This window comes from Lissotriton helveticus, chromosome 7, assembly GCF_964261635.1.
Source record: "Lissotriton helveticus chromosome 7, aLisHel1.1, whole genome shotgun sequence".
NCBI lineage: Eukaryota > Metazoa > Chordata > Amphibia > Caudata > Salamandridae > Lissotriton > Lissotriton helveticus.
The window spans coordinates 1451871225-1451889275 of NC_136068.1; the positions used below are offsets into that span (position 1 = coordinate 1451871225).

At 48.0% G+C, this 18051-nt stretch overlaps 1 protein-coding gene across 1 annotated transcript in view; it reads left to right on the plus strand.

Moving 5' to 3' along the window:
- TRIM28 (tripartite motif containing 28) overlaps positions 1–18051 on the plus strand; it is a 678597-nt gene that overhangs the window by 422841 nt on the left and 237705 nt on the right. The window contains exon 12 of the mRNA XM_078654815.1: positions 8333–8522. Within this exon, the coding sequence (XP_078510941.1) occupies positions 8333–8522 (190 nt within the window). The remainder of the gene's footprint in view (positions 1–8332; positions 8523–18051) is intronic.

Sequence of the window (18051 nt, forward strand, 5' to 3'; positions counted from 1 at the left end):
AACTCCTGCTCTGCCTCCACCCCTACCCAATGACTTTCCTTCCTTTCCTCCCCCAACATTCCACTACTGTAGGGGGAAGACTGCGACGATTCCTTCCTTCCTGCCTGGACCAACATCAGACAGGTGGGTGCGACAAATTATTCAGCCGGGTTACGGTCTAGAACTAACATCTACCCCCCCCCCCCCAACATACCACCCAAACAGCGTCCAATGTCACAAGAACATCTATCGCTGTTCAAGCAAGAAGTAATATCTTTTCTAGAAAAAAGTGCAATAGAACCAGTTCCTCTGCACCAACAAAACAAGGGGGTTTACTCCCTATACTTTATCCCAAAGAAAGACGTCTCTCTAAGGCCTATTCTAAACCTCAGACCGCTAAACAGATGCATACAGTCAGACCATTTTCACATGATCACAATCCAACAAGTCTTTCCTCTCCTATTACAAAACTACTTCCTTGCTACTCTAGATCTCAAGGACGCATACTTCCACATTCCCATTCACAAAGCTCACAGGAAGTATCTCAGATTTGTAGTAGACCCTCAGGGATCCATACTTAGTCCTCTTCTTTTTAATCTCTATCTGAGCCCCCTAGCTAAAGGGGTTGAGGATGCCGGATTACTGATGTATTCATACGCCGATGATTCGCAGCTGATTTTCTCTCTCTCTTCTGAGAATTCTGACACCCCCTCCACACTTAAGGAAGGTCTTGTTAAAATAGCTGGATGGATGCAAGATAACCTCGGTTTTTTCCCCGTTTAATTTGAGGAAGTTATCATCTAAGGAAAAAACAATCTCCTGTGGGGCCCCAATCACTGGCCACAAGAAATGGGCGCACTCCCTGTTCCAGTTACACAAGCACGTAATCTCGGTATCATTATTGACGACTCACTTAACATGCACCAACAGGTGATAAAAACCTCAGCTACGTGTTCTGCCATCCTCAAATGGCTAAAAAAAAATTGCTGGATGCTGCCTGAGCCTACCAAAAAACAGTAGTCAATGCTCTAATTACTTCCAGGCTTGACTATGGAAATGTGCTCTATTTAGGGGCAAATAAAGCTTCAATTCGCAAGCTACAAGTCATCCAAAATTCAGCTGCCAGGCTACTATGCAAAATCCCTAGATCCACCCCAACCACCCGATATCTTCGTGACCTTCATTGGCTAAGAGTCGATTGCCGAATCAAATTTAAAACACTTTGTTTCATGCACAAAATCCATGCAGGCACGGCTCCCAAATATCTTCAGTCGCTTGTCCATTTATATCACCCTGGCCGCATCCTCCGATCCTCCTCATCAAAAAAAATTGTCATTCCCAAAATTAAGCTCACGCGTATGGGTGGCCGGTTCTTCTCTTATCTCGGGCCAGCGCTATGGAATGCTCTTCCATTAGCTGCACGAAATGAAACGAACTACATGTGCTTTCATAAAACCCTAAAAACCAGACTATTCAATATGTAGTAGCTTTGTCCCCTGAACCTTACTTACAGTTGCTCCACTTCTCGCGCCGGGAAACCCTTTGTGGGTAGCTGATGCGCGCTATAAATGCAATAAATAAATCAATAAATAAAAGTATCAATCCATTCGGAGTCACAACAGCACCAAGAGTATTCACCAAGTGCCTAGCAGTATTGGCAGCACATTTACGAAGACAGCACATCCACCTCTTCCCGTACCTCGACGACTGGCTCATAAAAGCCAGCTCATACAACTAGTGTGTGGAACACACTCCTGCAACGATCCAACTGCTCCACAACTTGGGGTTCACAATAAACCACACCAAGTCTCATCTGCACCCATCCAAAGTACAACAGTACCTCGGTGCTACAATAATCACCTCAACAGCGCTAGCTTATCCCACTCCAGTAAGGAAAGCCAGCATGCAAACTCTTCTCACAAAGTTTCAGACACAACACTCCCTTCCAGCACGAGTGTTCATGCAGCTCATAGGGATGATGGCCTCTGGTATTTTCATAGTGCCCCATGCAAGACTTCAAATGCGTCCTCTACAAGAATGCTTATCACTTCAATGGAACTAGGCTCAAGGTCAATTAGCAGACCTAGTGTTGGTAGACGGTCAGACTCATCGCTCTCTGCAGTGGTGGAACACCAAAAACCTTTCCAAAGGGCGACCGTTCCTAGAGCCAGTTCCTCAAATAGTCTTGACAGCCGACTCATCGCTCTCCGGCTGGGGAGCCCACCTACTGCAACACACCATGCAAGGCAGGTGACCACCGCAACAAAAGTTACTCCACATCAATCACCTAGAGTTACTCGCTGTATTCCTAGCACTGAAAGATTTCCAAGGGCAAGTATCAAACAAAGCTGTGTTAGTCTGCACGGACAACATGGCAGCCACGTATTACATACAGAAACAGGGCGGAACACACTCCCTGAAACTCTCTCAGCTAGCACAAAACATATGGCGGTGGGCTATACCTCAAAACATATTCCTCTTAGCCCAGCATGTCCCAGGAGTACAAAATACCATAGCAGATCTGTTTAGTCGTCAGACACAACAGATCCACGAGTGGGAACTTCATCCGCAAGTTCTTCAACCATTCTTTCAGATGTGAGGACAACCTCAGGTAGACCTCTTTGCCACCCACGAAAACGCCAAATGCTCAAACTTCGCCGCCAGATATCCACACCCACTGTCCAAAGGCAATGCGATATGCATCAACTGGTCAAACAAATTTGCGTACACTTTTCCACCTCTACCACTCATGCCACTAGTAGTACGCAAACTACAGCAGCATTCTCTGACCCTCATTCTAGTTGTTCCAACGTGGGCCAGACAGCCGTGGTACACCACACTGCTGCAACTGTCTGTAGTACCGCACCAAAAACTATACCTGTCTCCATGCATTTTAACACAGAACCGTAGAGAGAACAGGCACCTGGACCCAGCTCAGCTCAACCTTGCGATCTGGCTTCTGAAATCCTACAATTTGGATATCTTAACCTTCCTCCAGACTGCATGAATGTCATAAAAGAAGCTAGACATCTAACCACTAGAGCATGCTATGCAGCTAAGTGGAAACGCTTTGTAATATATTGTCACAATAACAATATTAATCCCCTAGACATGTCTATTCAACACATCATAGGATAATTTCTACACCTCTAAAGATGTAGCTTAGCCTACACGTCTATTAGACTACATCTTGCGGCCATAGCAACATATCTTAAAAACAGACAGCATCTATCTCTGTTCAGAGTGCCTGCTATTAAAGCCTTTATGGAAGGCCTTAAGAGAATAATTCCTCCCAGAGTACCACCTTCACCAGTGTAGAATTTAAACATTGTTCTCACACGGCTAATGGGACCGCCCTTCGAACCTTTACATAAATGTGAACTACAATTTTTAACATGGAAGGTTGCGTTCCTAATAGCTATTACTTCTCTTCAGAGAGTTAGTGAACTATAAGCACTAACCATTCAAGAACCTTTCTTGCAAATGCATCGTAATAAGGTTGTTCTCCGTACTAATACAAAATTCCGGCCCAAGGTCATTTCTCCCTTCCACCTCAATCAATCTGTGGAACTGCCCGTTTTGTTCTCGCAGCCACAAACAGTAGCAGAAAGAGCTCTTGATACCCTAGATGTTAAGAGCATTTTGCTATACTACACTGAGAGAACACAACACTTTCGTAAGCCCAAACAACCTTTTTGGGTTTCGCCTGCCGAAGGCTGCGCTCTGCGCAGCTTTTCAGCACAGGTGAAATCCTATGTCGACAATAAGGACTTCTGGAACGTCCCCCGGCTCTCATTGGCTAGCTCCATAAATGGAGGCTAGCCATTGAGTGCCGGATCTGTCCGTCAAGGCCGGACCAGATTCGGGGGCGTTCCGGAGATTTTTTCCCAGGGCGGAGTTACGTTTTTTCCGTTCCCTCCCCTTTCACTGAAAGTCTGTCCATTCCCGCCCCCTCCGTGTGCCTTTCCGCCCCCCCCTCGCTGTCCTGTGCACGTTTCCCGCCGTCCGTGTCCTCTCCCGCCCCCTCCCGCCGTCCGTGTCCTCTCCCGCCCCCTCCCGCCGTCCGTGTCCTCTCCCGCCCCCTGTGTCCTCGTAGGTGCTTGTCCTTCACTTTTCCAAATGGCTTGCGCGCGCTCACTCCCTCTCTTCCACCCCCCGCCCCTCCCGCCCGGGTTTCTCGCCTGTGGCCACGCACCATTTCCAGAGAAGGCGGGGGCATTCTATTTTTGGCACGCTGGGTCAGTCACGTGATGGCGAGTGACGTCACCGAATGTTGTTGTCGGGACGGGGTGCGGGGGGTGTACAGTGGGAGTTGCGGGGATGGAGGAGGAGCGGAGGCGGCCCGGGAGGGAGCGGCGCTGAGAGCAGGGAGGCACGGGCAGGAGAACGGGCCCGGAGCGCGCTACAGCAGGTAAAGAATGGACGACAACCCGCCTTGGGAGGATGTTGGACGGTTAGGGCAGTTACTTAGAGTACGGAAGAAATCTAGAGCTTGGAATGTGCAAAGGTACAGGGTTTGTATGGGGAACGCCAATGGTTCTCCTCTGGGGTAGAGGAAGAAGGTATGGGAACGGCTGAGAGGAGAGGGGCTGGCACTGGCACACACCCGGCTCTGGCGACTGCAGATTGGCCCGAATTTCTTGTTGGCTTGTTGTTAACCAGGGCGGATGGGAGTGTGGACTGACCTCCCATATGCGTACTGACTTGTAGACCCCCCCTGGCCCCTCCCCCCACCTCCCGGTGAGGAGTCTGGGTGCTGGAGGTGGGTAGCAGCGAGGTCGCTGCCTCCGGGGTGCCGAGGGGTGCGTAGGGTGCCTGCATTGACTTACTAAGCATATCATTCAGGCGGTGTGTCCCCAGTCTCAATAGACTGCTGGTGTGTGTGTGTCCCTTATGGTGTCATCTCAGCTGAGACTGCAGACACCTCCCGCGCATTCTGAGTGGGGCCCCGGGGCCCTCTGCAGCAGGCTGTGTGTCCGCAGTCTCAATAGACTGCTGGTGTGTGTGGTGTGTGTCTCTTATTCTTCTCTTTGCTTCTCTCTTCCTCCATCATTCGACCCCCTCCACATTTCTCTCACCAGTGTGTTTTTCTCGCCGGTTCTTTCCTTCCCTCATCCATTCCATTGCCCTCCCGATGTTGCTGTCTCACTTTGCCCCTTTCTCTCTCTCCCTGCTTTGCACGCTTCTCTTTTCTGTGCCTCGCCCTCGTTTCTCTGCTCCCCGTCTCCCTGCCTGTCACCCTCCGTAACGTGCCTCTCCCTCCTCATGCCTCACTCTTACCCTCTTCACTGCCCTCTCCCCCTCTACTCTCTGTGCCCCCCCCGCAGGCACCCCTCGTTTTCCTCTCTCACTGCCTGTTTACTGCCTCTCGCTTTCTCGGTCTCGCCCTGCTCTCTGCCTCTCCCTGACTCTTTTCTCTGCCTCTCCAAACTGTCCCCTGTGCACCCTCTGCCTCTTTCTCTCTTTCCACTCCACCTCACGTCCCTCTCTTTCTTTAAATCCAGTGTTGTCTGAGTTTCCTCCAGTCTCCCCTTTGAATTTAATGACCCATAAATGCCTACTTTCTCTGCCTTTCCCGTTCTCTCCCCTCCTTGCTGTCCTTTCTTCCTCTGCCCCCTCGTCTGTTTCTTCCTCCCCGGCCCTCTTCACTGTTTCTCTCCCTCTCCGTGCCTCTCTGTGCCTCTCCCTCTCTCCGTGCCTCTCTGTGCCTCTCCCTCTCTCCGTGCCTCTCTGCGCCTCTCCCTCGCTGTGCCTTCCCTCTCTTTGCCTCTCTCTGTCCAGGCTTTCTCCCTTGCCCCATTCCCGTCACAGCTGGCCAACTCGACTGCGCGGTTTGATCTTCAACGGGCTGGCCGTGACCTCAGTGGTCGTGACATCTCTGCCCTGCTGTGTTCTCTAGCTCCGTGACCTCAGACGCCAGCAGCCCCGTTGCTGTGGTGATCAGAATGCCACCTACAGACAGGTTTGTGGCCGTTGTGGAGGGTTTTGCTGGACTTCACTTTTGGGTTGTGTAAGAAGCAGGACCCTCCCATCAGAGGCCGCTCCGCCCGATCACAGAGATCATACCAGCGAGTGGTCACACTGAGAAGAAGAACCCGGAGGAGTGTGCAGGTATGGGCGTGAGTGCAGCAGCGTGTGACTGTTGGATGAAGTAATCAGAGCAGAGAAATAGCCTTCTCTGGGGGTGGGGGCAAGAAGTAAATCGTGTAGGCTGGGCCTTTAGTGGGATGAAAAAAACTGGGGGTCTCTCCAAAGGGCATGACCAATATAATTAAGGACGTGGCTTAAAAACATGTAAACTAAAAGTCTGTGCTTAATAGTATAGTGTGCCGCTCGGCCTGTATTTTGCTGTTTCTGTCATTACATCCAGATATATATAAAAGTAACATATCTACAACAAGTCGAGACTATTGACTTTGTCAATAGTCGTTAGTTGCATAAGATAAATAAGCAGCAACTATGGGTTGTATATAATATTGGAAAAGCTTTGACTTAAAGCCCTGGTGACACAAGACCATGACCAAGACAATGTTGCTGCTCCTTCGTTTCAAAAAGAGAAGGGAAATCCAGAGAGAAAATTACTCTCTTTAAAGGATTCCCCTTCCCCTACACCGCTCACCTGGCATGTCCTCATGCCGTAACTTCTCCACTAGTGAGAAGTGAACAGTGTGAGCACGCGCATATCAATGCTCTGCTATTGCCATTGTAAATGATTGCAGAGTGATTGCAGAGTGCTAGGGAGTGCTAGGGAGTGCAGAGTGACTAGGGAGTGCTAGAGAGTGCAGAGTGACTGCAGAGTGCTAGGGAGTGCAGAGTGACTAGGGAGTGCAGAGTGACTAGGGAGTGACTAGGGAGTGCAGAGTGACTAGGGAGTGCAGAGTGACTAGGGAGTGCAAGGGAGTGCAGAGTGCGAGGGAGTGCAGAGTGACTAGGGAGTGCTAGGGAGTGCAGAGTGACTAGGGAGTGCTAGGGAGTGCAGAGTGCTAGGGAGTGCAGAGTGACTGCAGAGATTAAGCTAATGGCAATGTAAATGACAATGCCATTTATTTATCTGTTTTCAAAACCAACACATAAATACACATTTTGTCATTTACAATGCCAATAGCTCTAACTTTTCCAAAGGCGAAACCATTGCATTGTAAATGCTTGTTTGTCTTTCTCACCACCACACAAGGGTAATCCCATATCAAAATCTGGTATAGCTAGATGGATTGTCAAATGCATACAGATTTGCTACCACAAAGCTAAACGTACATTATCTGTTCCTCCTAAAGCCCATTCTACAAGGAAAATAGGGGCTTCAATGGCATTTTAGGATATATTCCCCTAAATGACATCTGCAGAGCAGCTACAAGGTCTACACCGCACACATTCACAAAACACTATTGTGTAGATGTGCAAACCAAGCAACAAGCTAATGTGACCCAGGCTGTTCTCAAAACATTATTTCAAACTACTGCAACAGATAGGGGTGGTCGCCGCTAAGAGTGGGTACTGCTATACAATCTATGCACAGTGTGTAATCTAACGGATGCCTCGAACGGAAAATGCTATTTAGCAGTATGCATCTGTTCTTGGCATGTAGAGCTGCAGAGTTGCACACGGCCACCCGCCTCCCCGGCTACCCTTGTCTGTTCCAGTATTATCTTAATTAGATACAGCTTACATGGACATCCTTCCTTTTCTTGCAAAGCTCCATCATTTCCCTAATGGTGAAAAACAATCTGAGGATGGAGCCGATGCCCATGCGCAATATGGTCACCTATCTTGTGACTTTCAAAGAACTTTTCAGGATAACAACAAACTGCAAACATCCGGGCCCAACAGTAGGTGGCGATCTACGCACAGTGTGTAACTCTGCAGCTCTACATGCCACGAACAGATGCATACTGGTAAGTAGCATTTTCCTTTTATTTACAATGCCAATAGCTTAAACTCTCTTGCACATACTTGTTTCACTAGTGTTTACCTATTCCACAAATTTGTTTTGCATACAGTATGCTAGCGGAAAATACTCTTCCAAAGATCACAGATTTCAAAACATGTGGTGCCTGGATGAATTAAATGGCAAACACGCATCCATGTAATGTCTGACTGGGGTTTAGGCACAGCTTAAATTTTGTGGTAAAAGCTCCCTGATGCTACTCTACCACACTACAATAGTTATAAGTAATATTTTCATTCTCGTAGATTCTCTACCGAAAGATTCCTCAGTACCCATGTGTCTCTCCATTCCATGGAGTCTTCTTCCAGATTGTTGTTAATCAGTCTCTATACATTAAAAGCCTCTGTAAATTAACTTTTTATGAGGGTTACAAAATTTCATGTTCGAATTGTATTCAAATATTTTCAGGGGCCGGACCAGTGATGGTGATGTGGCTATGTTAAAGAAGGTTCCACGTGTCAGCTTGGAGCGTCTTGATGTTGATTTGACTCCTGACACTCAGCCACCTGTCTTCAAAGTTTATCCTGGACACAGCAATGAGGATTACAATTTGATTGTAATTGAAAGAGGAAATCCATTGAGTGAGGCTGTCATAAAGGTGAGCCACAGCTAAAAATATTTTTAGCTCTGTTCTCTGTCTACCACTCCATCAGAGGCAAAACGTTGACCTTAACATGGGAATTAGATAAACATCACTTTTTTTTTTAAACGTTGGAGTGCCTGGGAAAATTTCCTTTAAACCTACCTGTCAAAGAATTAAATAAAGAAATTGGACGTCCAGTGTCTCCACTCTGCTATAAAGAAGGAATAAAGCATATAGGTTATCAGCGATAGGGTTTTTTTTTTTTAATTTGTCAACTTTTTTTGCATAAAGCCATCGATATTAGCTCATTTGGCTCAAGCATCCACTTCATGGCTTGTGTTTGAACTCATGTTAAATTCCCAGTTGGCCTACTTAGATTCTTAGGTTGATAAATTGGGTACCATGGAGTTGGGTAACACTAAACGTCTGTCACTAGTGCCAGGAGACCCTTTGGAGTGAAAACATGTTCTATACATATGCCTGTTATCTGTTATGGTTACTTATGTTTTTTTCTATCATGTAATGAAGTGGTTCTGGTGTGGATTCAGCCACATGCACGAGTGTGCATGGAGCGTGATAGAGAGCCAACATTTCTGTTGCCTTTTCTGATGCAAGGCTAGTTTTGCAGCGTGAATCTTTCTGGATTCCCTATGCTGTGCATTATTAAGCGGTCTAGTGGTTGGATCTGGAATCGTAATCTTTTCTTTCTTTTTATTTTTTTGTAGCCCCGGTGGGCGTCGACGCCCCACCTTTTGTGTACTTCCTCTGACGTCGGTACGCTTCCTTTGGAAGCTCCCACCTTTTGGCGCCATCTTCAGATTCTTTTTATCGCCGTTGGGTCTGAATCGTCACCGAGAGGCTCCAGAGTTTTTGGAGGAAAGAAGAGGAAAAAGCAGTTTTTTACACGGAAAGGATTAGAGAAGACACCGAGAAACAAGATCACCGTACCGGGATGACGAAGAAGGAGGAGAACTTCGACGTCCAACGGAGAATGCGCACACAGGGGGCTCCCAGAGCGCAGGAATGGACAAAACACCTTTTAAATTCTGTCGTAACTGCCACCACAAGTACACGCAGAAGGACCAGCACCCGGTTTGCAACCTCTGCCTACCGGTCGACCACGAGAGCAAGGATTGCAACGCCTGCTCAGCCTTCACCCCGAAGACCCTCCGGGTAAGAGAGACAGAGAAGAGCCAACTACACCATGCAAGGCAAAGGCCAACCTCCGTCGCTTCGGCACCTGGGCCTCTCCAGCAACGAAGAGGACAACCTCGCCGAGGGACCAGATGACTACACGGTCGTAGAGACCGATAAGAAAACATCTAAAGAGGTAGAAGTGACATCGACCCCTAAACCCCCGATAGACTCTCGAAAGTCTGAGTCCGATCTCAAAAAACAGAGTCTAAGTCCACGAAGGAGGCACTGGTGCCGAAAATCTCGACGGCCACAGCTGCACCCAGGGACAAACAACCCAGCGGATCCTTAGAAAAGGACTCCGAGACAGCGAACGCTGGCGAAAAGCCAAGGTCATCTAAGCACGTCCCCGAAAAGGACCACTCTACTTCGAAGGAGAAGTGTGGCTCACTGGTTAGAGGAGGCAGACCCTGAAGCAGAGGTCAGACCCGGGACCAGGGTTCAATTCCCGACGCGGCAGGGTCTTGAGCCCAAATGTCCATGGACTCGATAATTCTCGCTTCGGTGCCTACTCGAATCACGGGTTCACACTCTGCAACTCTGGGCAATAGCTTGCTTAATCTCCACTACGGCCCCCCCGCGGCGGGATGCCTGGCTTTCACCTTGTGGATGCCCTGTAGGGGTTATCTCACAGGGAAAAGCCAGGACGGGTTCCCAAAGCAAGCGCCTTGAGACCTTGCGGTGATAAGGCGCTATATAAGAACCTTTGACATGACATGACCCGAAGGCTGCTCCGACGTCGAAAACTATGTCGAAGAGGTTGGCTGAAACACTCAACCCGAAAGGCCGCCGAAATGGAGAGAAAAAAGAGAAGGCTTGAGGCTGAAATGGTTAACATCCTGCAAAGGAAAAGAGTTTGACGAAAAAATGAAAAGGTCCACAATTTTTTCGAAACCACCCACGACGATCGTCGGGATAGAGGAGGAAGAGGAGTTCGCCGCCGAAGAACAGCCGAAAACTCCCGAACCCCAGGAACACCAAGAGGAAGAGGGCCTATACTACGACGAGGAAGGAGACTATGACCAGCGGACGAGTTTCAGCTCTGCATCGTCGCAAACTGATGAGGGCAAGCAAGAAGAGGGGGCCAGTAACCCACCTCAAAGTGACTCCATCCCACCAAGCATGCCCACCCGCACGATCCCTCGGAAGGTGGGGCACGACAAGGTCAACAAAAGAGGGTTACACGGACCAAACAGCAAAGATCATGTAACACCAGTAGGAGGCAGGCTAAAACATTCCTTCCAGGAATGGAAGAGGATAACTACAGACAAATGGATACTCAACATCATACAGTTTGGATACTGCATAGAACTGGAAAAGAAACCACCAAACAGAAAACCAAAAAGGAAGGCTCACTAAGCAAAAGAACTGCTCCAAAAGGAGGCCATCAAACCAGCTCCATTCAGAGAAAGAAACAGGGGAGTGTACTCGAACTATTTTTCTAGTACTAAAAGTGGACGAAACGCTAAGACCCCTCCTGGATCTAAGGTTCGTAAACAGATACATAAAAACACAAAAATTCAAAATGACATCCCTACAAGAGGTCATTCCTCCGATAGGGGTCGGAGACTTCATGTCCACCATAGACCTCAAAGATGCCTACCTGCACATTCCCATGAACAGGCAGCACAAACATCTACTAAGATTTACGATCAACAAAGAACACTACCAGTTCACAGCCCTTGCCTTCGGACTAAAAGCCGCACCAAGGGTCTTCACCAAATGCCTGGCTGCCGTGGCAGCGCACCTATGGAGGGAAGGGATTCATGTATACCCTTTCCTCGACAACTGGCTAATAAAAGCAAGTTCCCACAGAACATGCAAGGAACACGCACAGAGGGTCACAGAAACAGTCAGACCTGGGATTCTCCATACACTGGGGGAAATCCTCAATGGAACCAGAGCAAGTGAAGATCTTCTAGGAGCACAGATCAGCACCAGACAGTGCAAGGTGTTCCCCAGCGACAAGAGAACAGTTGCCCTGCTGAAGGAGACACGCCACTACCAGAAGGGGCGAGCTCTGACAGTGAGGATAGCGAGGAAGATCATGGGGATGATGGCGTCCTGCATACACCTGGTCCCCAATACACAGCTCCACATGAGACCATTCCAGGAATGGCTGCAACAATGGTCACAAGCTACAGGAAGTTGTGAAGATCTAGTGTTTGTAACGCACGCAGTGCAGGAAGAGATAAAGTGGTGGAACAAGGAGAACATGACAAAAGGGAAGCCTTTAACACCACCAACCCCAACGGTGACCATCACCACAGACGCATCCCAGATGAGATGGGGGGCACACATGAACAAGCTCAAGGTGAGGGGTCTGTGGACTCCAGCAGATGCGATCAGACACATCAACAACCTGGAACTAAAGACCGTGCTCCTCGCCCTGAAGGCCTTCCAGAAACAACTGTACAACCAGAGTGTTGATACAAACAGACAACACAAAGATGATGTTCTACATCAACAAACAGGGAGGAACACAATAAGTGGCACTATCCAACCTAGCGCAGGAAATATGGAGATGGGCTATACCACTCAAAATAGACCTACTGGCCATACACCTACCAGGGAAGGACAATGTGGAAGCAGACAGGCTCAGCAGACAGACATCAGCATCCCACGAGTGGGAGCTCAATGCACAGGAAACGCAAAGGTTATTGAGCCTTGAGACCTATTTGCAACACACCATGCAGAATGCCGATACTTCGTATCGAGACAACCAGAGGAACAATCCCAGGGGAATGCCCTATGGATAAGCTGGTCAAAAACATTTGCCTACGCTTTTCCCCCAATACCACTGATTCACAAGGTACTCAGCAAGTGCAGAACCAGCAACATGACACTGATCCTGTTGTCACCACAGTGGGCAAGGTAGACCTGGTACTCACAAATAGTGAAAATGGCACAGGGGACACCCCACAAATTCGGGAAAAGAAAAGACTTACTCTCCATGCAAAACGGAGAAGTACTACACCCAGACCCAGAGAGCCTCAGCCTAGCTGCAAGACATAGAATTCGCACACCTAAGGCTACCGAAGAGCTACGAGAGGCAAGGAGGCCTACCACACGAAGGTGCTATGTGGCAAAATGGAAGAGGTTCACACAATGGTACAGCAAGAAAAAGCTGGACAAGATGATGACCATGGAATCAACGGTGCTAAAATATCTGACACACCTGCTGAAAGCAAAACTAAGTTCATCCTTGCCGAGAGTACACCTAGCAGCGATAGCGGCCTACACAAGAGGAGAGACAGAACAGAGCTTCTTTACATCACAAGTAGTGAAAAGATTCCTGGAAGGGGCTAAGAGGATAGCACCACCCAAAGGATGCCACCACCGGCATGAACCTTAATTTAGTCCTAACCGAGCTTATAAAGGCACCCTTCAAACCCATTCATAGGGCATCACTACAAATGCTCACAATGAAGACAGCCTTTCTAGTGGCAATAACCTCGCTATGCAGGGTAAGCGAACTGCAAGCACTGACACTGCAGGAACCCTACATCCAAATACACAGTGATAGGGTGGTAATGAGAACTGAACCACACTTTGTGCCTAAGGTGGTGTCTAGGTTTCACATGAACCAGACAATACAAATACCAAGCTTCTTTCAGAAACTATCCACAAGCGCAGAGAGGGCACTGCACACTCTGGACGCTAGAAGAGCAGTAATGCATTACATGGAAAGAACTAAAGAGCACAGGAAAACAAAGCAGTTCTTTGTGTCCTTTGCAAGCAGTTTCCTGGGTAGACCAGTAACGAAGGGGACCATCGCACGATGGATCGCTCAAACTATACAAATCTGCCACAAACAGGTAGGCCAAGAACTAGCAGAGGGGGCACGAGCCCACTATACCAGGATGTAGGGAGCAACAATAGCCTTCTCGGCTAACACACCCATTCAAGACATATGCCTGGCAGCTACATGGGCTTCGGTGCACACGTTCACTAAGCACTACTGTGTGGATATACAAATGAACAAGGAAGCACAAGTAGGACAGAAGGTAAATCCACATATATTCAACAACCAACTCTCATCTTCCACCCAGCCGCCACAAACATAACAAACTGCTACAAAGTCTATGCACAGCATAGTGAATCAAGAAAGATTCACGCTGCAAAACAAATAGTTTCTTACCTGTCGGTGTAGTTTTGCAGCTTGAAGATCTTTCTGGATTCACTAGCGAACCCACCCACCTCTGCCAGAAAGATGAGGCAGGAGAAGAAGGTGGAAATACAAGGACAATATACAGACAGACACCTTAAAAGACAAAGCGGAAAAACTTTAACTTTGAGAAAGTACTAGAGAACATTGCCAAAGGATTCATACACCGAACACAAAAACAAGAAAAAAAGAATCCGAAGATGGTGCCCAAAGGTAGGAGCTTCCGCAGGAAGCGTGCCGACGTCACAGGAAGTACACCAAAAGGTGGGACGTCGACGCCCACCTGGGCTACAAAAAAAAAAGAAAAAGACTACGATTCCGGACCCAACCACTAGACCGCAGAATAATGCACAGCATAGTGAATCCAGAAAGATCTTCAAGCTGTAAAACTACACCAACCGGTAGGAAACTATTCGTTTTTGCCAGTCCTGGCTTTTAGGGGTGATCATGATATGACTGACTGTTCCCAGCTCTATCAATCTTTCACGCACATATGATGGAATCCGAAACCGCTCTAACAGCCTTGCAGGCGCTAATCTGTTATGTGACTAACACTTACCTACCCCCACCTTCCCTTTTACTGGTGAGCCTGGCGTTTTACTAACTACTACCTGGTCCCCCTAGTGGTAATGCTGACATCTTAGGGACTCTGAAATGTGAGCCTAGATGGGCCTTATGGGTGAATGCAGTGCTGCCTAGCTACCACATGTTTTAGTTTACCTGCATTGAATCTGACATATATTTGTATGCTTGTCAGGCTGGGAATCCCTGGTAATCTTAAATAGCAGTAAACCATGTTAAAATGGCCATAGGCCTCAGCTGCACTGTTTGTTTAAAATGAGGTGGATGTTTTAACAATCTGAAGTTCCGCCAATGAGGTGGAAGTGGTGGTCTCCTACTCCCCCTAGAGACTGCCATAGCTCAGATTTCTCCTGCAGGTCATGTGTTAGGTAGTTCACAGGGAGAGCTCTGCTCCGACTTCTCGGTGACCTTATCCGGATAGCTATCTGTTCTACCCTAGAACTGAATTAGTCCTACCTTCAGATTTGAAGGTACTGTAGGTTGATTATAGGGTACATTTTCTGATAACCCCCGGAGTCCCCTTGGTCCTTATGCTGTGTGCAGGGGACAATTCCGCAGTCCCTCTGGAGGCCTTGGTTCCTGGGCAAAGGCTGGCAGGTTTCCCAGGTTATGGAGACTCAGAGCTACAAGTCGAGTTTTAGTGGTGGGCTAGAGTACTCCAGCTCGCCAAAATCCACCGCTGCCAAGCACCACTGCACCTGAGCCCCCCAGCCCGTGTTGAAGTGTGCCAAAGGTGTCTGCGTAGTCCCCAAGCCCTCAAGGTACTTGGTTCTCTGTGGAATGACTCCTGTAACCACCTCTGTTGGAAGGCCCCCTCAACCGTGCATGTTGGTGGACGGAGCACCAGGCCCCCCCAAAAGACCCTCTGCACCCAGATGCCCCGTCTCAAGGAGAAGAGGACCAAAGGTGTCCCCAAGTCTCCCCAACTTTGCAAGAACCGTAGCCACTCATTGGTTTCACTGGACTGGTCTCTCAGTCCCCTCCTGCAACCTCTTTCTACTGCAACCGTTCTCCATAGGATAACATTGGGCACCCAATGCTGTTTTGCACCACTGTACCCAGCTGCACTAGTGCAGCGGATGGTGTTCTGCTGGTGCTGCCTTGGACCTTGCCCACAATTCACCTGAACTCCTTGAGAAGGGTCCCATAAGTCGCTGTACTGTACCTGAATGCTGCATTGACTTTTTTCCTCCATTAGGATACCAGTGCAGCCTCCAGAAATTGCAGTGTCAACTTTTTGAATTAAAAATAATTCATATTTAAAAAAGATACTTACCTGCGCGATTTTCTTCAGATGCCTAAACATATAAGATACTTGATATTTTTAATAAATTTGTGTGGATCTCCTTCTTGAGTCTTGTCTCTCATTATTGAACATTGTGTGTATTTTCAGATGTCTTGCACTCCTCTGTGATAAGCCCAAGGCTGCTCGACCACATTAACCCCCTGTGGAGCACCTTTGGATTGCCATCGCAAGCCCCGTTTCCACTCATAAGGGAACCCCTGGACTCTTTACTTGATATATCTCACTTTGATAAATCCTATAAAGAGCCAACTTCCTACTCTCACTGTAAAATATTTGCCAGGGTGCCACATCGATAAAGCAGACTGGCTCAGTCGAACATTGTCAGACTTCCATGAAAACAAAATCTTCGAGAAGTTGTCAATTTCCACTGTATTTGTTCGGAACCCAGAGCAACAAGTAAAATTGGAGCTACAGCAGCAGATTTTGGCAACCAGGAACACTATAGCAATAATACATTGTAAATCAAATGGTCCAACATCTCTGCGTATGCCTTTCACCCAATGCTGGCGTGACCACACCAGTACAATCATGTGGGAAAGTGCCCCCTTTTACATGGTTGCCCCCCGCTTTTTCCCTGACACATGATGCACTTTGACACGGTGTGCCCTGGGCCCGTGACAATCCGGTTCTCAGGGCCTGTGTTCTTTCACAAAGTTGTACCTTTGAACCCATAGTTGGCACATCTCTGGCCACAGGTAAGCCCCTTGTAAAAGTTACCATGGGTATCAAGGGCACGGTGGCGAGGGAAGGCCTCCAAGGTCTGCAGCACCTACTGTGCCACCTTTAGGTGTCCTGTTCCTTAACATCCACACACTGGCATTGCAATCTACTTGTTTTGGGAAGAGTCGATATGGCACACATGCCTGTGTTCCATGCCTGCAATCCACTGCCTGTGGCCTGGGTACACCACCCCCTAGCAGTGTGCACTAGACCACAGGTGAGGGTGCAGTTGAATGAGCACTGCACCCCTACAGTGTCCAAGTCCATTTTTAGACATTGTAGGTGCAGTAAAGCCATAAAGAGTATATAGTCTGGGAGTTGGTCAATACAAACTGCATAATGGGTTTACTGTACACTGGGAAGTTTAGTCGCAAACTTCACAACACTGATAACCGTGTGGGATTTAATGTAAAATGCACATAGAGGTCATCTTAGAGATGCCCCCTAAAAATCGACCAGCCCTGGTGTGGTTGTGGAGCGTGAATCTTTCTGGATTCACTATGCTGTGCATTATTCCGCCATCTAGTGGTTGGGTCCGGCATCGTAGTATTTCTTTACTTTTTTATTCTCTTTGTGGCCCAGGTGAGCGTCGACATACCAACATTTGTTGTCCTTAGTGACGTCGATGCGCTTCCTCCGGAAGCTCCCACCTTTGGTCGTAATCTTCAGATTCTTTTTTCCGCCATTGGTTCTGGATCAACAGTGAAGGAGCTCCAAAAGTTTGGAGAGAAGAATCGGCGATAAATCAAAAAACCATTGAAAGTATCACCGGAGAAGACACCGAAGGACAAGTAAAGACAGAGGTCGACGAAAGAAGAGAGAACATCGAAGAATTTGATGTTTCTACGGAGAATGCGTATACCGGGGGCTCCCGGGGCACAGTAATGAACAAAACTCTGTTTAAATTCTGCACAAACTGCCACCACAAGTAGGTGTAAAAGGACCAACACCCGGTTTGCAATCTTTGCTTGCCGCTCGACCATCGAAGTGAGGACTACAACGCCTGTGCAGCGTTCACTGCGAAGACCCTCAGAGTAAGGGAGAGGCAAAGAAGAGCAGACTACACCATGCAGGGGCAGGGTACACCTCAATCGCTCTGAGATTTGGGACTCTCCATCAGAGAGGAAGACCACATCGCCGAAGGACCGGAGGATGCCATAGTCGTCGAGGTCGAAAAGAAAATGTCGAAGGAGGTAAGTCGTCGAACCCCAAACACTCCACTGATTCTTTTTTTTAATAAATCTTTTTATTGTTTTGAAACACAAACAAGACATAACAAGCATTTACAATGCAACAGTTTCGCCTTTGGAAAAGTTAGAGCTATTGGCATTGTAAATGACAAAATTTGTATTTGTGTTGGTTTTGAAAACAGATAAATAAATGGATTGTCATTAACATTGCCAATAGCTTAATCTCTCGCAAATGTGAGACCTATTGTACCCTACGGACGAGCTCAGCAGACAGCAAATACTACCACACACACCCACCCAGAGCCACACACCCACCCAGAGCCACACACACCCACCCAGAACGTAAAGGGCATCGCCCTAAACCGGTAGAGTACCAGGGTATGA